At 39.1% G+C, this 25,369-nt stretch overlaps 1 protein-coding gene across 1 annotated transcript; it reads left to right on the top strand.

Annotated features, from left to right (window-relative positions):
• The first annotated feature begins 2,512 nt into the window (after positions 1-2,512).
• Positions 2,513-25,091, top strand: LOC131147262 (lanC-like protein GCL2). Its single transcript, XM_058097046.1, has 6 exons — positions 2,513-2,815; positions 2,980-3,158; positions 23,139-23,250; positions 23,325-23,441; positions 23,522-23,836; positions 24,492-25,091. The coding sequence occupies exons 1-6, from the start codon at positions 2,573-2,575 to the stop codon at positions 24,840-24,842; spliced, it is 1,317 nt and encodes a 438-aa protein (XP_057953029.1). The 5' UTR covers positions 2,513-2,572; the 3' UTR covers positions 24,843-25,091.
• Positions 25,092-25,369: the final 278 nt, after the last annotated feature.

Here is a 25,369-nt window from a genome sequence, read left to right on the forward strand (position 1 = left end):
TAAGGCTTGAAGGTAATGTGGTACAATACACAAACTTGTAGGAAATAAAAATTTCGAAGGGAGTGGGTGTTTCTTTCATTAATTTTGATTAACTTTGGTTAATAAAATTGATCGCAATAAAATTCGGTCAAGTAAGATTTGATTGTGCCCTCTAATTCAATTTAATTCGATTTAGAGGTACGATTAACTAGACTTGGTAAAGCGAATCGAGTTATATAATTTATGTTGAATTAGACGAAAGTGAGGATATTACAATCCATATCCAACTCCTTTAAGTTGCGGATTTATGGTAATTCGAATCGAATAATCCGTGATAGATGAGGCTAATCCATCATTTTCATCCCTAATATAATTTTTTTTACCATCTTATAAACAATTTATTTTGTAACATAATAACTTAAATTATTTTTTGAATTATAATTTGGTAATTGTTAAACATTTAAGGACTAATCACAAAATTATAATTTTCTTATTCTTTAGAACATAAATTTAGATGCTTTTGTATAGATCACGAGAAAATTTAGTATTTAAGATTGAGTTTGAATGGGGCATAGGCCATACCAGAGACCCATACAATAATGTAAGAGTTGGAAGTGTTAAATTAGATATTAACTAATAAAACTCATGTTAATCGAAATAATGTCTAATAAGCATGGACATATGGAATTATCAATTAATTAAAACATTAGTTGTTAGTAAATAGAGGGATATCCATCAGATAAAATCTTAAATTTGTCAATCAACTCATTTAGAGGCGGATAAAAAAAGTTTAAATCATATTTGGCTCATTTAAAGTGCAGATTGGCTATGAGTATATTTAATCGAGTTGGATTCGGTTCGGATTAACATATTTTTGTCCATTTTTTTAAGGTCAATGGTTAATCCAATTTTTATTTATTTATAAATTTAGTTAATTCACTAAATTCATCGTATTAACTAATTTAATACCTATAATTGCTATACAAGAGATTCTATTTAGGTTCATAAATAATTTTTTTTAAATAAAATAAATTAATACTAAACGCAATAAATTTTTTTGCAACATCTCCTTCTTATAAATTTAGGTAAAAATATATATATTTAAACATTAATAAAAAAAATGCAATAGACAAAGCGACCAAAATATAAATTCAATAACTATAGGGATCTCAATCATAGAAGAAATCGAGTTACTTGTAGGATCCACCAATCGACCTACCCCATTAAACCCAAAATCGAGCTGTTCCATTAAGTCCAAAATTGAGCCACTTGTGGGACCCACTAATCGTGTTACCCTATTAAGCTCAAGACCAATTTTCTATGGGGCATACCAACCAAGCTACCCCAATAAGCCCAAAATTGAGTTATTTGTGCAGTCCACCAACCAAGCTATCCTGTTAAGCTCAAAATCGAGTTGCTCGTGGAGCTCACCAATCAAGTTAACAAATCTTAGGATTGTTCTCATCCATCTAACACATGAATTACTATTACTATCTAGGAAACTCATGTATTCACGAGAGTAATGATTACCTGCTCAAGAGAGAAGATGTACTGATTTTTTTTCTCATTCTTTTCTCTTTTTTACATGTTATTTGGAGGATAGTTAACTAACTTAGATATCAAGAGATCTCCCTGTGGTCATTGGGATCTCCCGGGAGCTCATTCTTGATTTTGCAAATCAAAAGAGAGAATGATTTTTCACAAACTTTTGACCTAATTAACCTTTAAAGTAACAATCTATTTTCAAACATCAACAAAAACAAATATAAATATCTAGACATTTATTGAAACATATAATGGGTAAGATGAAAATCTTATTACACAAATAAGTAATAGATGTCAATAATCAAATTTAAGATTTCCCCATTATAACTTTTCAAAGTTTTCAAAATCAAATAAAACTTTGTATTTACATTAAAATCACTGTAATTTTTTTATCAAACCACAATCTTCCCTGTATATATATATTTTCCATGCCCTCTCACTATACTTATACTTTCTCTCTTTTTCTTTTTATCAACATAAATAAATAAATTAAATTATTTTATTATTTTATTAATGGATTGTATGAAAATGAAACCAATAGTTGATAACCAAAATTTGTAAATTAAAATTATACTAAACCAATGAAACTAATAGATTAATTGAATAAAATTAGTTGATTTTTAAAGCTTAATTTGATAGCTAAATTTTAGTATCACAATTCCCAAGTGCCCACATTACCCAACAACTGTTACAGATTTTTCTTCTGGCCCTCACATGATCAGGAATAAATATATAGAATATTTTTAATTGACGAAAATTAAGAATGATTTTATTATTTCTAAAAATTTATATTAATTTTCATAAAATAGTTATATGCGTAACAACTTCATTTTGATGTATAAGTTTTAAATCATTAATATTAATTAAATGAAAAAAAAATCTCCAGTGCACACTGCCCTTCAATAGAAATAATTTAAAAAATGTATACATTCTTTAAATTGTCCTCTAAAAAAATAAATATATCTATTACTTAAGAATTAGAAAAATTAGGGACTTTTTAATCGTCATCACATATTAAAAATCCGACACGGGGAGCGGGTGGCTGCATATGCTGCGTTTTGCTAACCGGAGCCTCGCCGGGCGGAAGGCACCGACAGAAGCTCATAGCGAGAGAGAGAGAGGGATGTCGGACCGTTTCTTCCCGAACGAAATGCCAGACTTCGTACCCCAAACGGAGTTAGATGAAACAGCCACCGAAGGAACCAGAGACTCGCTCACGAAGCTCCTCTCTCTTCCTTACAGAACAGTCTCGGAGAGGTTCAAAAGGGCTGCTTTGGACCTCAAAGACATAGTACTCACACCACCTTCACTACTCTCTCTTTCTATTTTTTTCCCCGTGAAATTTACACTGTATTATCTGTGGGTTTTGAGTTTTCGGTGTGAATTTGTGTTCTGAGATATGAATGGAGGTACCCACCTTGTGTTTGTTTTTGGGTCTGTTTGTGTGGGGTTCAGGTAGTGAGGGAGACATGGGGACTCGGTGGGAAACGCGTGCAGGACTTTACGCTCTACACTGGGGCTCTTGGGACCGCTTACTTGTGCTTCAAAGCCTATCAAGCTACCAACAGCAAGAATGATCTCGATACCTCCTCTGAGATTCTTAAGGCATGTGATTCTGCTTCTCGCAGTTCCAGGTAACCATCCCTCCCTCTCCCTCTCTCTCCGAGTTGCTCGTTGAGTGTGGGAGATCTCTTAGATTTCCCTTAAAATGGCTGGAACTGTGCTTTCGGGTCTGGTTTCAAATTTGGTGTAGTAGCTTTCACTGACAGGGACGAGCACTTTTGTTCAAGAAAGGGTAGATATGACTAAACTGGGGAGGGATTGCCTAGATTGATTAGACTTGTGCTCTCAATTGCTGTTCAATTGCTAAAACTGTTGAAAAGTGGCTTATTTGCAGAAGCTTACCATTGTTGAAATTTAGGTTGCCATGAAAGTCTTCAATGGTGGGTGAAGGGTTGGTGTAATAATAAATGTGTTGTTGTAATAGTGTTATTCTCTATCTTATATAAACCCACCACTTTTATTTGTAAAATCATTCCTAAATTGCCTACTTCTCTCTTAGGCAGATTCTCTCTTCTCTCTCTTTGTAATATTTATGCAATAGAGAAATATTAGTTGGTAGTGTCCGAGAACGTAAGAACAATTAGCCGAATCTCATTAAATTATGGTATTATTCCTTTCATCTATTCAATAGTTAGCTATTGTCGGGTATAGTTGTAGGGATATATTGTGCTAATTATGTGTCTAATGAAAATTTTGTTTAGGAAAGTGGGACTTAAGCGGTCCATCGTGACCCCACACTTTTCTGGGAATTTACCTGAAATAATTTAGTGGAATCATTCACTCTCTATTCACACGTGAATAATAAACTAGGTGAAGTTAGGTGGAATAATCCCGAGCTTCACAACAATTGGTATCAAACCCCAATATGAAGAAGAGACTATTTCGCTTCAGTTGTGGAAGGCACTGGAGGAAAAGTTTTGAAGAAAAGTTGTTAGAACAAACCCCATATGAAGAAGAGACTATTTCGCTTCACTTATGTCCCGGGTACCACTATGAATGATCATATTACCAACTTTAATAGGTTGGTTACTGATCTAGTTAATCTGGATGAGACTTTTAAAGATGAAGACCTGACTTTGATGTTGTTAGGATCTCTTCCTGAGGAGTTTGATTTTTTGAAACTACTTTACTCCATGGAAAGGATAAAGTGTCTCTTAACGAGATTTGTGCTGCTTTGTACAACTATGAATTGAGGAAGATGTACAAGCTTGAAAGCACTAGAGGAGCCAACGAGGCTCTAGTAGTTAGAGGCTGTTCACAAAGTCAGAATAGAAGAAAGAAAGAGAGATTCAAGTCAAGGTCCAGACCAAACAAAGATGAATGTGCCTTTTATCGGGAAAAATGGCACTGGAAAAAAGACCGTCTGAAGCTAAAGAATAAAGGCAAACCTAATAAAGGAAAAGTTGTCTCAAATGTGGCTGAGTACGAAGATGGAGACTCAGATCTTTCACCTGCTGTTACGCCGTCAACTAGTTCTTCCTGCATATGACTATTAGATTTTAGATATAGCTATCATATGTGTCCCATTCAGGATTGGTTCTTTGATTTTAAAGAACTAGAAGATGGAATCATCTACACAGCAAATGATATCCCTCTTACCATACATGGGATTGGTTCAGTCCGCTTAAGGAATCAAGATGGATCAATCAAACTATTGACGGACGTTAGATATGTACCAAGTTTGATGAATAATCTTATTTCTGTGGTAACCCTAGAATCAAAGGGGCTCAAAGTAACAGCAAACAGAGTCATGAAGATCATCTTTGGTGTACTTGTGGTTATCAAGGGAATTCGGAAGAACAATAACTTGTTTCACTATCAAGCTCGTATAGTTATTGGAACGGCAGCAACAATTTCTACCGATGATAAGGAAATAGAAGCAACTAGGTTATGACATATACGCTTGGGGCATGCAGGTGAAAAATCCTTGAGATTTCTTACAAATCAAGGATTATTAAAGGGAGTAAAGACCCGCAAGCTAAAATTCTGTGAACATTGCATCAAAAGGAAGCAAACAAGAGTGAAATTTGGTACTGCAATCCATGATACCAAGGGTATTTTGGATTGTGTTCACTTTGATGTGTGGGGATCTTCCAAGACAGTTTCATTGGGAGGAAAACACTACTATGTGACCTTTGTTGACGATTTTTCTCGAAGTGTATGGGCGTATACTATGAAAACTAAGGATGAAGTGTTGGGAGTCTTCCTCAAATAGAAAAATATGGTAGAAACTCAAACAAGCAGAAGGATTAAGCTCCTCTGCACAGATAATGTGGAGAGTATAGAAGTGATCTATTTCTTAAAGTCTGCGAAGAAGAAGGTATTATACGATATTTCATAGTGAGGAATACACTGTCGCGATGCACGGGGCGGAACGCACAAAGTGTGTGTCCCCGGGGTACGCGAACTGGAAAAGGTGTGATTTTGAAAATATATTTTTGTGGAAAACAAGGTGTATGGAGTTGTCACTAACCTTTTAGTGCAGTTAGAACACTTGATTACTACCCAATTAAGGGTAGAATCGGTTTGCATTACTAGAGTCGGGTTTGAGAGTTTGGTTACGTAAGGGGAAAGTATGAGCACCCCCTACATGCCCGTTCTTACAAACGGTACCTAATTAATCGAAAATTACTCCAAAATTAATTTAATAAGTCTTAAAAATTACTTCCTTTCAAAATTGTAAAACAAATGCAAAAGAAAAATACCATATAGGTATTCTCTCAGAGTTGGGGCATATCGTGCTTCGAAGAGCTTAATGCCTCCCTTTGCAATCATTGGGATCGGGAAATCGAGAATATATGGTACAAAATACACTCCCGGGATTTGAAATTTTTATATAATTTTCTAAGTATGAAAAATAATATTCCGGGAGGTTTTTGGATTTTATTTTGGATAGAAGGGAGTGCCAAAAATAATCTTCAACCTCAAAAACATTTTTTTTTTATTTTTCTGAATTTTTTATAATTTTATTGAAATAACAAAAAGGCAATTAAAGCAAAATCATGAAAATCAAGTCCAAAAATATTTTAGATTTTTTTCCTGAGTTTTCTGAATTTTCTAGCATTTTTCTTTATTTTTATGAATTTTTATGAATTTTTAAACGTTTTCTCTAAATTTTTATTCCTATGTTTCTTCCCAAAATATGATAGTAGGAATTAAATTTAAAAAAAAAAACCCTTTTAGAATTTTCCCCTGAATTTTCTGGATTTTTTAGCATTTTTTTTTATTTTTATTAATTTTTTTGAATTTTCAATTTTATTAAAGATAATTAAATAGGAACCGGTCCACGGCCGGTTCAAATGACCCAAACCGGTTCGGAGGAGAACCGGTTAAAAAGGGGGTCAACCTTTTTAAGGTCTGGTCGAGACCATATATCCCTGCAGCCATACACATATACACATATATAATAATACCACGATGCATAGATAATATAAACATAATAACTAAAATATAAATACCACAATATATACTAAACATAATAACACAATATATAATGATGCAATGAAATACTGAACTATCAAAACACATGAGGATAAAAATAATCCTAACAACAAACTAAACATGAATACAGTGATGGTAAAGATAATAATAAATAAAACTAAAATATTAAACATGATGATAAAAATAACTCTTAACAACAAACTAAACATCATAATGAACCACAATACATGAGATAGGCATAATAACTGCAAAGGTTTTTTGTCATTTTATTTTTCTAAAACTGCCCAAAGGAAACTCAATATATATCATCATCAGTCAATTCATCACACACCACCAACCCAAAGAAATGCATCCCCCAGTAAAATTCCAACACCTCTACGCACAAGACCTGGACTATATACACAGCAGCAAGAATAAATTCTGTTAATTAGACAAAGCTAGCCTGCAGTGTACTGTGTGTGTGTGTGTTAGTGCGTGTGCAGGTCTGTGTGGGTGGGGTGTGGTGTGGTGTGTGTACTGTGTGCGTGAATGAGCGCTGTGTGTGCAGTGTGTGTGTGTGTGTGTGCAGTGTGTGTGTTGGCGTGTGAATTAGTGTGTGTTTTGCTGCGTGTGTGGTGCGTGAAAGTGTGTCAACAGATTCAGTTGGCCGAGATCGAACAACACATTCCACAGCAATCACATACTCGAACCTCAACTCATTAATAGTGAAATATGCATCTGGAAACTCGTTAGGAAGGATTGCAACCTGAACGATACCAGTGTGATCTCGAAGATTAAGAAGAGCGAGACCTCTGTGAACCCAATGAAGAGCAAACCAGCCGCAGAGCCGAACTCGACTACAACTTCCAACTTGAAATACGCCTCACTTCCATCCAAACGAAAACAAACAGCAACAGATTTGAAATCGAGCTCGAAATCTCTGAAACGCGGCTCTGCTTTGAGTCCGCTAGTCTGCCATTACAGATCTGAGATGTGAAGCCCAGGATCCTGAAACTCAGCCCGCACGACCAGCCGCATTCAAAGTGCCACTGAGCTGAAGAAACCACCGGCAAGAGAAGGTTCTCTGAACAAAGCTCCAACACTTCCTGTGCTCTGAAACCCGCTTCCAACCTGATTTCAAAAACTCGTCTCTGCAAAGAGAAGCTGAAAAGAGAGGAGAAAGGGATGTGAGAATGTTGAGAGAGAGAAAGAAAGAGATGCTGCCAGAAGAGTCTTTCGCGGGTTAGTTTTTGAGGAAAGAAAAAATGAGAGAGAGAGATGCTTCTCTCGTGGCGTGAAGGCTATGGTGTGTTGGCTGCCGTGTATGCTTGCTTGGCGAAGGTGAACGGCGGTGATGCTGGGTTGGTGGCCATAGAGGTGGCTGTGTTGGCAGGGCTGCGGGGTGAGCAGAGCAATGAGAGAATGCCAGAGCTGCTGTTGCTGTCGGAGTTGCAGAGGGTGGAACAGGTGCCTGCGAATGGTGCCAGTTGCAGAGAGTGCGGCGGCGAGTGGTGAGATGGTGCGATGGTGCAACTTGGCTGTGAGATGCTGGGGGAATGGTTGTGGTGACGGTGATGATGGTGGTTGCCGAACTGGGTTGTCAGTCGTGCAGGCAGTGGGTGAAGGGTGACCGGAGTAGTGTTTGCAGGAGGTCGTACACAGAGCTGCTGCTGTGCGTGACTGTTGTGAAGAGAGCTGGGCTCGGCTAGGCTGCAGGCGTGGGTGCTCGGGTAAGCGAGAGAGAGGATGAGGGTGAGCTGGAGGGAGGTTGGAGCTGGGTAGCGAGGATGAAACCGTGAGGGAAGCTGGGTGTTGCGAGTTTGGGTGAGAGAGGGGGAGCTTGGAGATGGCTTGGATCTGCAGGTGGATAGGGAAGGAGAAGAGAAGGAACAGGCGTGGGGGAAGATGCTGGGTGTCGGAGAATGGAGGCATTGCTGGTGAAAGATGTGTGATGAGAGGAGAGGTGGTTAGGTGCTGTGGGTGAGGAGATGCCGAGAGAGTCTATGAGGGTGATGAAAGAAATATCAGAAAAAATCTAGAACCCCCTGTGCGTGAACAGTGAAGAATAAGATGGAGACCCCCCCTCTCTGCCTGTGCGTGACTTTCTCTTTATAGAGAGTCCAACAACTCAATTGGCACGCAAAAGTTGGTTACATAAGAATCATTCCTCCCTGAAATTTGTTCCCTCCTTATCATTGCAATTCCTCTGGCGAATATTCGGGAGGGAAGGAAATCTCCCAACAGCTTTCCTCACTCACACATGCTTTCCCCCTTCTTTTTTTAAAATTTTTAAATTTCTTGTATTTTTGGATTTTCTCCCCCCCTGATGTACCCCCGTGTTGCCTGTGATGCAACATCTATTTGGACAGACTTTTCTTTTTTTTCCTTGTATGCATCTCATTTTTAATTTTCTGCACATTTTGTATCTCCATTCTGCTTGTGCTCGGTTGTACTGGGGGAACAGGTGCCCTTCTTTTGTTCAATAAAATGTGACATCATGACTGTTTTTCAATTCTGACCAAGGGCAAACTCCCGGTTGACTAATTTTAACTAAGAAAACGAACGGTAATAAACGTGACCAAACGCCTGATTTTTAAAGGACTCAAACTTTAGATTAAACGACTTATTTCAGAAATTAAAGACAAAGACATGCTTGATTTTAAAACTTTTAGGACTCAAATTAAAAATTTAAAAACCCGATTTCCAAATGAAAAGAGATAAGAGCTCCAACTAGAAGTTAAAGGACTCGGATTAAGATTAAACAAGACTCATTTTGAAATCATGGGGCTTAATCCATAATTAATTTTGACATTGAAGGATACTGACTCTAGTTTAAACTATCAAATGGACTTAATTTTTTTGAAGTAATCATAACGCAAGATAAAAAAAAAAAAGCTCGAAAACTAACCGAAACTCAAAACAAGACGAGACTCTATTTTTCCTAAAATATCTAGGTCTCGAAAAATAAAAACACCGGGACTCAAGTACGACTCCAATTTTCGGGGGTTCGAGGTCAACTTTTATTATACTGGGTTTTCTCCGAAATGACCTGGTTAAAATTTGGGTGTCTACATACACCACAACAGAATGGAGTGGCAAAATGTATGAACCGAACATTGTTGGAGAAGGTTAGGTGTATGTTGTCCAATGCTGGGTTGGGCAGAGAATAAACTCAAACAAGCAGAACGACAATAATTGTTGTGAAGCTCGGGATTATTCCACCTAGCTTCACCTAGTTTACTATTGCACAAGTGAATAGAGAGTGAATGATTGTGCTAAATTATTCCAGGTAAATTCTCAGGGTAGTGGGGGGGTCACAATGGACCGCTTAAGTCCCACTTTTTTAGATAGAATTTTCCTTAGACATGTAATTAGCACAATATACCATTACAACTATACCCGACAATAGCTAGCTATTAAATGGATGAAAGGAAGAACACAAAAATTTAACGAGGTTCAGCTAATTTTGCCTACATCCCTGGACACTACTAACTAATATTTCTTTATTGCAGAAATATTACAAAGAGAGAGAAGAGAAAATGTGCCTAAGGGAGAAGTAGGCAATTCTAGGATGGTTTTACAAATGGAAGTGGTGGGTTTATATAGGGTAGGAAATAACACTATTACAGCAACTCATTTACTATTACACCAACCCTTCACCCACCATTGAAGACTTCCATGACAACCTCAAGTTTAACAATGGTGAGCTTTTGGAAATGAGCCGCTATTCATTAAATTTCCACCTTAGCAAAATTCCATCTCTTAAAATCTCTCATGAATTTCATAGTGTCTTCAAACACGCTTCTGGTGCCAATCTTTCAATTTTCAACAATGTTGATCAAGTTCAAACAATGTTGAAACTTGACTGCAGTCATTACTTTTGTCATCATATCAACAGGATTCTTAGTGGTTTGAATCTTTTGGATTACTACTTTACCTTCTTCCAGAATTTCTCGTACAAAGTGATATCAAACGTCGATGTGCTTTGTCCTTGAATGGTAGACTTGGTTCTTTGCTAGATGGATAGCACTTTGGCTATCACAATGCACCTTCATGTGCTTCTGTCTAATTCCCAATTATTTTATCAATCCTTGAAGCCAAATTGCCTCTTTCACAGCTTCTGTGACTGCCATATACTCTGCCTCTGTAGTGGACAAAGTAACTGTTGACTGTAGAGTAAACCTCCAACTAATCGGAGTTTTTGCAATAATAAATATATAACCAGTAGTTGACCGACGCTTATCTAAATTACCAGCATAGTTAGAATTATAGTATCCAACAATACTATGACCATCTTGCTTATCCTGCTCAAATGTTAGTCCAACATCTACGGTATACAGAATGTATCGTAGAATCCATTTCACAGCTTGCCAATGTTCCTTTCCAAGATCATGCATATACCTGCTCACAACTCCAATAGCTTGTGAAATATCGGGCCTTGTACACACCATGGCATACATCAAGCTACCAATAGCACTTGAATATGGTACTTTTGTCATGTATTCTTGTTTTCAGTTTTTAGAGACATAGATGCATTCGGCTTGAAATGAGGAGCAAGTGGAGTACTAACAGGTTTTGATTTCTCATTCATGCCAAAATGCTTCTGTACTTTCCTCAAATATTGTTTATGAGTCAAACAAAGCCTCCCCAATTTCAGATCTCTACTTATCTCCATACCGAGAATCTTCTTTGCTTCGTCTAGATCCTTCATCTCAAACTCCCTGTTTAACTGAGCCTTCAATTTGTTAATTTATGTCTGACTCTTGGAGGCTATCAACATATCATCAACGTAGGGAAGAAGATATATGTAAGATCTATCTTGTAACTTGTGAAAATACACACAGTGATCATATTTGTTTCTTCTGTACTTTTGCCTCATCATAAACTTGTCAAATCGTTTGTACCACTGCCTTGAGGATTGTTTTAATCCTTACAACTATTTTTCAAGTTTGCACACCATATTTTCTTTTCCGGCAACTTTGAAACCTCCTGGCTGAGTCATGTAAATTTCCTCTTCCAAGTATCCATGTAAAAATGCAGTTTTTACATCCAAATGAACTAGTTCCATATCCAATTTTGCTACGAAAGCCAATAAGATTCTAATGGAGGAATGTTTTACTACTGGAGAAAATACCTCATTGTAATCAATTCCCTCGGTCTGTGCATTGCCTTTAGTCACTAACCCTGCTTTGTAACGAGCACTATTCTTGTAAGGAAATCCATCATTCTTTGTGTATACCCATTTGCACCCAATTGCCTTCTTTCCCTTCGGAAGACTAACTAGCTTCAATGTCTGATTCTTATGAAGGGATTGCATTTCTTCATTCATGGCTCCCCTCCACTTTTCTTCTTTTGAACTCTGGATTGCTTCATTGTAAGTGACAGGAGTATCATCGTTTGTAATTGGAGATGCGTAAGCCACCATGTCAACAAAGCGAGCAAACTTTCTAATTTTTCTCTTTGGCTTACTCAATGCTATAGATTCATGTTGTTGTGGAGGTTCTTGGGTTGAAACCTCTTCTTCAGGCAACTCTTCTTCTACCATAGGAGAGTCTTTTGTCTCTTCATTTGCTGGGAGAACAATTCTTCTATCAAACTCCACCTGTTTTGGAGCACCATCCGTCTGCTCAACACTTTCTGTTGTCACCTTTTTTAAAAAGGTAGATTCATTAAAGGTAACATCCCTGCTAAAGATTATCTTCTTTGTTTCTGGATACTAAAGGTGATATCCCTTTACTCAGAGGTGATCCCCATAAAGATTGCTTTCTTAGCCCTCAGATCCAGCTTTTATTCCTTGACATGGTAGTAGGCAGTGGAACCGAATACATGTAAGGAATCATAATCTGTAGCAGACTTTCCAAGCCATTTCTCTAATGGTGTTTTACCACCAATAGCAGTAGATGGTAGGCGGTTGATGAGGTGGCAGACATATGTTAGTGCCTCAACCCAAAATTCTCTACCTAATCCAGCATTGGACAACATACACCGAACCTTCTCCAACAACGTTTGGTTCATACATTCTGCCACTCCATTCCGTTGTGGTGTATTGCTCACTTTGAAGTGTCGTATAATACCTTCTTTTTTGCAGACTTTAAGAAATGGATCACTTCAATACTCTCCACCTTTATTTGTGCTGAGGCGCTTGATCCTTCTGCTTGTTTGAGTTTCCACCATATTTTTCCATTTGAGGAAGACTCCCAACACTTCATCTTTAGTTTTCATAGCATACACCCATACTCTTTGGGAAAAATCGTCAACAAGGGTCACATAATAGTGTTTTCCTCCCAATGAAGCTGTCTTGGAAGGTCTCCACACATTAGAGTGAACATAATCCAAAATACCCTTGGTATCATGGATTGCAATACTAAATTTCACTCTTGTCTGCTTCCCTTTGATGCAATGTTCACAGAATTCTAGCTTGCAGGTCTTTGCTCCCTTTAATAATTCTTGATTTGTAAGAAGTCTCATGGATTTTTCACCTGCATGCCCTAAGCGTATATGCCATAACCTGGTTGCTTCTATTTCCTTATCATCAGTACAAATTGTTGCTGTCATTCCAATAACTGTACAACCCTGATAGAGATGATCTTCATGACTCAATTTTCTGTTGTTATTCTGAACCCCTTTGATTTCTAGGGTTACCACAGAAATAAGATTCTTCATCAAACTTGGTACATATCTAATGTCCGTCAATATTTTGATTGATCCATCTTGATTCCTCAAGCGGACTGAACCAATCCCATGTGTGGTAAGAGGGATATATCATTTGCTGTGTAGACGACTCCATCTTCTCGTTCTTTAAAATCAAAGAACCAATCCCGATGGGGACACATATGATGGCTACATTCAGAATCTAGTAGCCATATACAGGAAGAACTAGTTGACGGTGTAACAGCAAGTGAAAGATCTGAGCCTCCATCTTCGTACTCAGCCACATTTGAGATGACCTTTCCTTTATTAGGTTTGCCTTTATTCTTTAGCTTCATACAGTCTTTCTTCTAGTGCTCTTTTTCTCGATAAAAGGCACATTCATCTTTGTTCGGTCTGGACCTTGACTTGGATCTCTCTTTCTTTCTTCTATTCTCGCTTTGTGAATGACCTATAACTACTAGAGGCTCGTTGACTCCACTTGTGCTCTCAAACTTGTCCTTCTTCCTCAATTCATAGCTGTACAAAGTAGCACAAACCTCGTTACGAGACACTTTATCCTTTCCATGGAGTAGAGTAGTTTCAAGAAACTCAAACTCCTCAGGAAGGGATCCCAACAACATCAAAGTCAGGTCTTCATCTTTAAAAGTCTCATCCAGATTAATTAGATCAGTAACCAACCTATTAAAGTTGGTGATATGATCATTCGTAGTGGTACCCGGGACATAAGTGAAGCGAAATAGTCTCTTTTTCATATGGAGTTTGTTCTAACAGTTTTTCTTCAAAAACTTTTCCTCCAGTGCCTTCCACAACTTATTTGCAGAAGTTTCCTTACAGAATGCATACTTCTACTCTCTTGAAAGACATGATCGAATTGTATCACATGCTAACCGATTGATGGGTTCCCCATTCTTTTTTTTTTATATCTTCTGGTTTCTCTTCTTCAATGGCAATGTCTAGACCTTGCTGAAAGAGAGCGTCTAGAACCTCACTTTGCCACATACCAAAATGATTGGTGCCGTAAAAAATCTCCATTGCAAATCTGGCATTTGTCACAGTAGTTCTTGCCAGAATAGACGAGTTCGATGTGGATGTTTTTGCACTATTTGCCACCTCTGATGTGGATATCTTTTGTGTCGTTTGCCATAAATGCTATTCATTAGCTGCTGATGCGGAATGCCAATAGCCCAAGGGAAACTTTTTTGATGTGGAAAATCTGACTAAGTTGCAACCACAGAGCATACTAAGAATAACCTTGGCTTTGATACCAATTGTTGTGAAGTTCGGGATTATTCCACCTAGCTTCACCTAGTTTACTATTGCATAGGTGAATAGGAGTGAATGATTGTGTTAAATTATTCCAGGTAAATTCCTAGGGAAGTGGTGGGTCACAATGGACCACTTAAGTCCCACTTTCCTAGACAGAATTTTCCTTAGACACGTAATTAGCACAATATATCACTACAACTAAACCTGACAATAGCTAGGTATTGAAAAGATGAAAGGAAGAACACCAAAATTTAACGAGGTTTGGCTAATTGTGCTTACGTCCTTGGACACTACTAACTAATATTTCTCTATTGTAGAAAAATTGTAAAGAGAGAGAAGAGAGAATGCGCCTAAGAGAATAGTAGGCAATTCTTGAATGGTTTTACAAATGGAAGTGGTGGGTTTATATAGGGTAGGGAATAGCACTATTACAACAACCCATTTACTATTACACCAACCCTTCACCCACCATTGAAGACTAGCTCACTATTGAAGACTTTCATGGCAATCTCAAGTTCAATAATGGTGAGCTTTTGGAAATGATCCACTATTCAACAAACATGCCAATAGCCCAAGGGAAACTTTTCTGATGTGGAAGATCAAACTAAGCTGCAGCCACAGAGCATACTAAGAATAACCTTGGCTCTAATACCAGTTGTTGTAAAGTTCGGGATTATTCCACCTAGCTTCACCTAGTTTAATATTGCAGAGGTGAATAGAGAGTGAATGCTTGTGCTAAATAATTCCAGGTAAATTTCCAGAGAAGTGGGGGGTCACAATAGACTGCGTAAGTCCCACTTTTCTAGACAAAATTTTCTTTAGACACGTAATTAGCACAATATATCACTACAACTATACCCGACAATAGCTAGCTATTGAATAGATGAAAGAAAGAACACCAAAATTTAACGAGGTTTGGCAAATTGTGCTTACGTACTTGGACACTACCAACTAATATTTCTCTATTGCAAAAATATTACAAGAGAGAATGTGCCTAAGAGAGAAGTAGGCAATTTTGGGATAGTTTTACAAATGGAAGTGGTGGGTTTATATAGGGTAGGGAATTGCACTATTACAACAGCCCATTTACTATTACACCAAACCTTCACCCACCATTGAAGACTAGCCTACCATTGAAGACTTCCATGGCAACCTCAAGTTTAACAATAGTGAGCTTCTGGAAATGAGCCACTATTCAACAAATCTCCATCTTGGCGAAATTCCCTCTCTTAAAATCTCTCATGGATTCCATAGTGTCTTCAAACGCGCTTGTAGCGCCAATCTTTCAATTTTCAACAATGTTGATCAAGCTCAAGCAATGTTGAAACTTTACTGCGGTCATTACTTTTATCATCATATCAGCAGGATTCTTAGTGGTTCAAATCTTCTGGATTACTACTCCACATTCTTTCAGAATTTCTACTACAAAGTGATATCGAACGTCGATGTGCTTTGTCTTTGAATGGTAGACTTGGTTCTTTGCTAGATGGATAGTATTTTGGCTATCACAATGCACCTTGATGTGCTTCGGTCCAATTTCCAATTCTTTTATCAATCCTTGAAGCCAAATTGCCTCCTTCACAACCTCTGTGACTACCATATACTCTGCCTCTGTAGTGGATAAAGCAACTGTTGACTGTAGAGTAGACATCCAACTAACCAAAGCTTTTGCAAGAATAAATACATAGCTAGTAGTTGACCGATGCTTATCTAAATCACCAATGTAGTCAGAATCACAGTATCCAACAATACTATGACCATCTTGCTTATCCTGCTCAAATATCAGTCCAACATCTACGGTATACAGAATGTATCGTAGAATCCATTTCACAGCTTGTCAATGTTCCTTTCCAGGATCATGCATATGCCTGCTCACAACTTCAATCGCTTGTGAAATATCGGGCCTTGTACACACCATGGTAAAAGCTTCGGTTAGTTGGAAGTCTACTCTACAGTCAACAGTTGCTTTGTCCACTACAGAGGCAGAGTATATGGTAGTCACAAAAGCTGTGAATGATGAAAGAATTGGGAATTGGATAGAAGCACATCAATGTGCATTGTGATAGCCAAAGTTCTATCCATCTAAGCAAAGAACCAAATCTATCATTCAACGACAAAGCACATCGACGTTCGATATCACTTTGTACGAGAAATTATGGAAGAAGGTGGAGTAGTAATCTAGAAGATTCGAATCACTAAAAATCCCGCTGATATGATGACAAAAGTAGTGACTGCAATCAAGTTTCAACATTGCTTGAACTTGATCAACATTGTTGAAAATTGAAAGATTGGCGCTACAAGTGCGTTTGAAGATACTATGGAATCCATGAGAGATTTTAAGAGATGGAATTTCGCCAAGGTGGAGATTTGTTGAATAGTGGCTCATTTCCAGAAGCTCACCATTGTTGAATTTGAGGCTGTCATGGAAGTCTTCAATGGTGGGTGAAGGGTTGATGTAATAGTAAATGGGTTTTGCAATAGTGTTATTCTCTACCCTATATAAACCCACCACTTCCATTTGTAAAACCATCCTAGAATTGTCTACCCTCTTAGGCACATTCACTCTTCTCTCTCTTTGTAATATTTCTGCAATAGAGAAATATTAGTTGGTAGTGTCCGAGGACGTAAACACAATTAATCGAACCTCGATAAATTCAGGTGTTCTTCCTTTTATCTATTCAATAACTAGCTATTGTCGGATATAGTTGCAGTAATATATTGTGCTAATTACGTGTTTAAGAAAAATTTTGTCAAGGAAAGTGAGACTTAAGCGGTCAATTGTGATCCCCCACTTCTCTGAAAATTTACCTGGAATAATATAGCATAATCATTCACTCTTTATTCACATGTGCAATAGTAAACTAGGTGAAGTTAGGTGGAATAATCTCGAGCTCCACATCAAATACTAGCCTAGAGAAATCTCCGTGCGATTGTAGTGTTCCTTTTTCCATGGAGCCCCCTGTCTTCACTGTGCTGTCAATAGAATTGCCTTAGGGCTTCAACCTCGGCTTTAGCTATGTATATAGCCACTGTGAGATCTCCCACATATTTACAGATTTTAAGTTGACTATGATAAGGTTTGAAAAACCACCACACCTTGTGAAGTGGTGAGTAAGGTTTATTTATAGTGATTAGGTGCAATAATTACCATTAATTACATACTAATCTTAGAACAAGTAAAATCGAAAATATATACAAAATTAATGTCCTAGAATTAAGGCAGATCTTCAACATGATCCTCAACACCCCCGCCCCCCCCCCCCCCCCCCCGGCGCAAGCTAAGCATCGACTTTGTATGGACGTGAAGCTTGGATAAGAAGAATTCAAAGAGATGTCTTGACACACTTTTGGTGAAGATGTTAGCAACTTGCAAATGAGAGGGCACATATCGGGTGCGAAGTTTGCCAGCAAGAACAAGTTCACAAAGAAAGTGGTAGTCTAGCTCAACATGCTTGGACCGCTTGTGAGAAACGGGATTAGAGCTCAAGAAGATCGCACTCTTGTTGTCACAAAGTAGAAGAGGTCGTTGTGGAAGAGGGACTTTGAGATCACGAAGGAGTTGCGTGAGCCAAAGAATTTCGGCAGCAATGAGAGCCATCAGCCAAGACACTATACTCAGATTCACAACTGGAGCGAGAAACAGTAGGTTGTTTCTTTGCACTCCAAGACACCAAATTGTTGCCAAGATAAATACATTAACCAGAGGTAGAACGACAAGTATCAAGACAACCTGCCCAGTCTGCATTAGAGTTAGCAACTAAAGCAACATGAGCAGCAAATGGTTTAAATATGAGGCCAAAATGCAGTGTGCCCTTAATATAGCGAAGAATACATTTAACAGCGTGGAAATGATCTTCAGTCGAAGAGTGGAGAAATTGACTAACAGAGTTGACAGCATGAGCAATATCAAGACGTGTGATAGTCAGATATTGAAGAGTATCAACGAGAGATCTGTAAATCGTGGGATCCGAAAACAGAGGACCATCAGTAGACATGTGCTGGGAAACAACCATTGGGGTGTGGACGGGTTTGCTGTCAAGTAGCTGAGCACGTGTAAGAATGTCCCGTGCATATTTCAACTGACTGATAATAAGACCATTAGTGGTGGGGGTAGCTCCAAGACCAAGGAAGTAACTGAGGAACCCAAATCTTTGGTTGCGAACTCATAATTGAGCTTGCTAATAAAACTGTCAAGAAGCTTGGTGTTGTTGCCTATAATAATGATGTCATCAACATAGAAAAGCAAGTATATTATGTCAGTCTGCTTATGAAAAAGAAAGATAGATGTGTCTGCACGATTGCAGTAAAAACCAAGGTGAGTGAGAAAGAAGCTGAAACGCTGAAACCAGGCGCGAGGGGCTTGCTTAAGGCCATAAAGAGCTTTCTTCAACTGACATACATGATTGGGGAAGCGAGGGTCAATATACCTAGGGGCTATTCCATATAAACATGTTTAGTGAGAAGGCCGTTGAGGAATGCATTTTTAACATCAAGTTGGCGAAGAGACCATTTGTTGGTTACAACAAGAGAAAGAACAACACAAATAGTGGTGGCCTTGATTACAGGACTAAAGGTGTCAGTGTAGTCAAGATCAGGTACCTAAGTGTAGCCCTTTGCAACGAGACGGGCTTTAAGACGCTCGATAGATCCATCAAGTAAGTATTTGGTCCGAAACACCCATTTAGAACCCACAATGTTGGTGTTGGCGGGTCGAGGAACCAAAATCCAGGTGTGATTAGTTTGCAGAGCTTTAACTTCGTTGTCCATGGCAGCAATCTAAGCAGGATTCTTAGCAGCTGATTTGAATCCTTTTGACTCAGTTGAAGCGAGAAGAACAGAAAGAAGGCTAGAGGTTTTCACAAGGTCGAGATTTGCAGGGGGGTGAGTCTTAAAAATACCAGCTTTGGCTCACGTGAGCATAGGATGAGAGCCCAATGGGGCAGCTGCAATAGGAGGGCAAGCAATGATAAACAACTCAAAGGCGGGCTCAGGAGAAGCCGGGCGGAGGGCCGAGAGCGGCAGAGATGTACCTGCATGAGAATTAGCGACCTGCAAAGACTCATCCACTGGATCAGTACAAATAATACACGGGTTGGATTCGGATTGAGGAATATGTCGGGAAGGTGGCGGAGGAGAAGGTAGGAGAATGTTTGTATGTGAAAGACTGGGTTCCATAAATTTGGAGATGTGGAGGGAGGACAGGAGTTGGGCGTGGGAAGTATGTTGGAAAGGGTAGTGATTCTCATCAAATTGGGCACGTCGGGTGATATAAAGTCTAGAGATGGTGAGATCAAGACAACGAAAACCTTTGTAAGATGAACTGTGACCCATAAAAATGCAAGGAAGGCTACGAGGGAAAATTTCTTAGACATATAATCACATAAGCAAGGATAAACACGACAACCAAAGGGATGAAAGTTTGCATAATTAGGAGAAGTACCATATAGAAGCTCAAAGGGGGACTTACCTTCGAGAAGCGGTGTGGGCAAACGATTGATGATGTAAGCAGCAGTGCTAAAAGCGTCAACCCAGAAGTGAGTAGGAGTGTGAGAATGGAAAAGGAGAGCCAGACATGTCTCAGTCACATAACGGTGTTTCCTTTTGGTGTAACCGTTTTGGGCAGGTGTATGTGGACAAGAGAGTTGATGATGAATGTCAGATGTACAAAGGTGTGCTTGAAAGTAATAGCGAGTGAATTCTGCACCACCATCGCTTTGAAATATTTTTATATAGGCAGAATATTGATTTTCCACAAATTTTTGAAATTGAAGAAAAATATCATAGAAGTCAGATTTCAATTTCAATGGATAAAGCCAAGTGAAATGAGAAAAATCATCAACAAATAAAACATAGTAGACAAAACCCAATTTGAATTTTGCAGGAGAAGGACTCCATATATCACAATGAATGAGATATAATACTTTGGATGATTGATGTTCATTTGCGAGTATAAGGCAATCGGTGATTTTTCGCAATTTGACATGTACGACATAATAAAGGAGATGGCAAAAAAGATGTAAGATAAAGCTATCCTTTTTTATTCAAAAGAGAAATAACAGAATGATTCACATGTTCAAGGAGAGCATGCCATAAATCATACGAACCATGTAAAGATTTATTTTGAAGAATGGAAACAATGGCAGAATTTCCGCATTCTAGCACATATAAGCCACCATCTCGTTTACCGGTTGCCACCACCCTTCCTGTTTAGCGATTCTGAACAGTAAAGGAGTCATTAGTAAATGTAATAGATAATGGGAAATCAGACGTTAATTTACTAATGGACAACAAATTTTTAGTGAGGTGAGGAACAACCAAAACATCTAATAGGTGAAAATCAGAGGAAGGAGAAATTTTACCAGTGTGGGTGATAGGTAGTGATGCACCATTCTCGACAATAACACAATCCTTACCCGTATAAGAAGTGGACTAATTGAGGTTGGATTGAGCTGGAGTCATGTGGGCCAAAGCTCTGGTATCTAAGTACCAATCTGACGCCTCATAACCGGAGATGGAATATGATGAGGTAAGGGCTTCGGCAAATGATCATAGCGTTTGCTGCATTGATCCGAATAGTGACCATCCATGTGGCAGATTTGGCAACGCGGGGGAACGGCGCCCAGTGGAGGAGTGCCCTTGTCCACGTCCATAGCCACTAGTTCAACCTTGCTGATATTTTCCAATGATTTTTGAAATAGTTCAAAGCTCTCGGCTTTGGGCACCAAGTCAGCAAAATAAGGTAACGGGGTGAGAGCCATATGTGATGTAGAAAAACTTGAGAATTCCGAGCCAAAACCTCGGTGGAATGAGTGTTCCTTGTCTGTGTCATCAATGGTGCCGCCGATGGCATGTAGTTGAGCACAGACAACTTTGAAAGATTCGGCATACTCTGAAACGGACTTGGTGCTGTGTTTCATTAGTTGCAAATCATCCTTCGAACGGATTTCACGAGCTTTGGAGCGATGGCTGAAAGTGTTCTCCAAGGTAACCCATACCTCGCGTGAAGTGGAGAGACCCACAACTTCAGCCATGGCCGCCTCAGTGAGGGAGGACAAGAGAAGGCTAAGGAGGCGTTTGTATGCAGTTTTCCATGCCACATGTTTGATGTTTGGTGTCTGAGAATCCGCAAGATCAAAGCGGCGTGGGGGCTTAAGAGTTCCATTCACATGGCCAATTAGTTCTTGGCTCTCTAAGAGAGAAAGCAATTGGCTCTTCCATAGGAGATAGTTGGAAGAGGAGAGTTTGATGTTAACCATGGGAATGAGGGTGTTGAAAGGGAGGAGGGTGGATTCGGCAGCCATGGGTGATGACGATGCTGGTTTGCTGGTTGTTAATGGCTGCAACGGGAATTCAGCAACGGAGTGTATTCTCCTATAGGTATCGCGGGCAGGTGCACCAAGCAATCTGTAACACGAGTGTGTGACAAAGGGGCAGTGACATCAGTGGGTGTTGATGGAGCTGATTGCTGGTCGTTGACGTCTCCTGCGACGGGCGGCTGTGGTGGGAAGGGGGTCGTGGGGTGGCCTGCTGTGCGACGATGTGAAGCGAGTGAGGCTCCGGAGGGAGGATTCAGGCTGGACGGGAAAGGGGTGACGGGATCTTCGGCGATTGCAGCAGCTGGCGAAGTCAGATTGCAAGAGATGAGGGATTGCTGAGTTGGTTTGGTCACTGGTTCGTTGATTTGACAGAAGCCACCCGAGAACGAAGCAGCAGCAGGAACGAAGGGAATGGGATCGCCGACTCTACAGTGAAGCAGACAGGGAGAGACGGTGCCAACAACGATGGAGACAGAGAAGATCCGGAGTTTGAGGGAAAGCTGGAGAGGCAGGTGGTGGTGGCCAGCGGCGACTGGCAGTTGCAGAGAGTATAGGAGGTGGCCTGTAGGGTGACGACATGGAGGTGAAGCAGCAGGGAAGGAAGTGCTGGGAAAGAATGGTGGGGTGCAGCGCTGGAGGGAGAAGAAAGGATTAGGGCTGCGGAAAAAAATGAAGTGCCTGCTAAATGAAATTAGGGAGGACCGTTTAGGCTGATTCCATGATAAGGTTTGAAAAACCACCACACCTTGTAAAGTGGTGAGTAAGGTTTATTTATAGTGATTAGGTGCAATAATTACAATTAATTACATACTAATCTTAGAACAAGTAAAATGGAAAATATATACAAAATTAATGTCCGAGAATTAAGGCAGATCTTCAGCATGATCCTTAACAGACTTCCCTTTGGAATATGATTTACAACTCAACACAGTGCTTGGCATTGTGCAATCTGCTACATCCCCAGTTAGGGCTCTGTGATATTTTGCCAAGAATTATATAACATTAACAATAATCGAGGTTTGTTTGGGGATGGTTATGACATGTGGGTTGCTTGCATCGTTGCTTGTGTGAATGATTGTGGGTTCAATTTTAATGTGCTTACACTGTGCTGTGACAATTTAACTTAACTAATGTTTCATTATGTGGTGTTTGAGATTGTCAATTTAGTTGGAATACTGCATCGACTGTGATTCAGGTTTTAATCCTTACCCGATCAAATTGTTGTTTTTTTGTTTTGTTCTGCTTTATTTCATTTTGCTTCTATGTTTTCTTTGCAACTACAGCAGTTATATTGCTTTTGGGCTGAGATTAGTGGATATTATGCATACATTTACTTATGCACCATTGGTAAAGCTATTTAGCTTGACTATGTTTGTTATTGGATTCATGGGACTGCAGCCGTGTGACTTTTATCAGTGGACGAGCTGGTGTTTGTGCTCTTGGTGCTGTCGTAGCAAAACATGCTGGTGATGAGCGGCTTCTTCATCATTACTTAAACCTGTTCAAAGAGGTGCTTGAATATAGTAAATACAAGAATGTTTTGTTCGCTTGATTTTTCATTTGGGATTGTTGGACTGAGTGCAGATCAGGCTTCCTGAGGATCTGCCAGATGAATTACTGTATGGGAGGGCAGGGTTCCTGTGGGCATGTTCATTTTTAAACAAGCATATTGGTAATGGCACTATATCTTCTTTTCGCACAGTAAGTCATTATTCTTATTCATTCTCATTTTCTTTAGTTCCTCTCTAATTAAGAGGGCTAAATGATCAAAATTTGTGCAGAGAATGATTGTGGATGAAATTATAGAGAATGGTAGGCGATTGGCAAGCAAAAGAAGATCCCCCTTGATGTATGAATGGCATGGGAAGAAGTATTGGGGTGCTGCCCATGGACTGACAGGGATTATGCATGTTCTGATGGACATGGAACTAAGAGCAGATGAGCTGGAAGATGTTAAAGGTACACTCCGCTACATGATGAAAAATCGTTTCCCTAGTGCCAATTATCCTTCAAGTGAGGAAAGCCAGTCAGATCGTCTTGTGCATTGGTGTCATGGTGCTCCTGGTGTCGCTCTTACCCTAGTTAAAGCAGCTGAGGTAATTTTTCTAAAGGTTAATTTTTTTCATTATGAAGTAGTTGGACAAGCTTACTGCAGGGGAATCTTTATTAAGGTCACTTGCACATGCACAATGCTTTGCAATCTGGAAAAATAGATCCCATAATGTCCCATTTGGAAGTTGGAACTTGGAAGCTGAAACTTGGAAATAAGAAGAAAAAGGAAAGAACAATACAAAAGGAAACCACTTTTTCATGTTTGGCTATATGGGAAAAGGAGAAAGAAAATAAATCCATCAATAAAATTTTGATTTACAAACCGCTAATATTTGATTTTTCTTAATTTTTAACTATTTTAGAACAAATTTTCATTTTAGTAGTATTTGATAGAGCAAGCAAATACAATGAGAAATGAATTTTCTTCTTCTTTTTTCCTTTCCTTTCCTCGAGATAAATCTTTGATCCAAGCGGAGCCTAAATGATTCAACAAAACTGACACAATGGTGTTGAGGAGTGATTTTAAAAAAAAAATATTGTGTAATATGAAGTATTTGTCAATAATTTAAACCTCTATTAGCAAAACTCAGACGAACCATTAAGCATCTGTGCATATTAGCCTATAAATATATGTGCCTGTGTTTTCAGAGTCTCTTGGCTGTCTTGCTCACAATAATTATGAAAATGTCAAATGGGCAGGTTTTTGGACGTGAGGAGTTTTTGCAAGCAGCTTTGGATGCAGGGGAGGTGGTTTGGAACCGAGGTCTGCTTAAACGAGTTGGAGTTTGTCATGGCATCAGTGGGAACACTTACGTGTTTCTTGCGCTACACAGATTAACAGGTAATGAGGAGTTCATGTACAAGGCCAAAGCATTTGCTTGCTTTCTACTTGATAGAGCTCAAAAGCTTATCTCAGAGGGGAAAATGCATGGAGGTGATCGTCCTTATTCACTGTTTGAAGGCATTGGAGGAATGGCTTACCTCTTTCTGGATATGATCCAACCATCCCAGGCTGGGTTCCCTGCTTATGAACTTGTGCGTATGTATTAACTAAGGTAAACTGCGTGTATACAAACTCATCTTGTGCCTGAAGACTTCCAGAATGTCTTGTAAATATATGAAATAGAGCTCTGTGAAATATTCTCTTGCGCCTGTGTTTTTTTATATATTAAAATCCTTTGCATTATCAGGCAATGCATCAGAGAGGAATGTATACATTTTTGTTTGTACAACTGAATTTTTACTGGTAGAGCTTGCTAATACATGCATGGCAGCCTGGCTGTAGGACGTTGCAGACCCTATTGACTCTTTCTTTCTTCTGACGGGATTGTATTTTGCTGAAGTTTTGTTCACAGCCAACCAAAAGTCAAAGAGATGGACGAGGCAATGTGGTTCACTTGGCAGTAATTTTTAGGATGGAAATGATGGATTATATTTGAAGAATCCAATGCTGGGTTTCCAACCATAGGGCTATATGTTTTTTATAATTTACCTAAAAATGTTCTTACTGCAGGAACAACAGTCTTGCAGTTCTCTCCCTTGTTATAAGGCAGTCTTTCCTAATAGTAACTACGGGG

The sequence above is a fragment of the Malania oleifera genome, chromosome 1 (genome assembly GCF_029873635.1).
Source record: "Malania oleifera isolate guangnan ecotype guangnan chromosome 1, ASM2987363v1, whole genome shotgun sequence".
Taxonomy (NCBI): Eukaryota; Viridiplantae; Streptophyta; class Magnoliopsida; order Santalales; family Ximeniaceae; genus Malania; species Malania oleifera.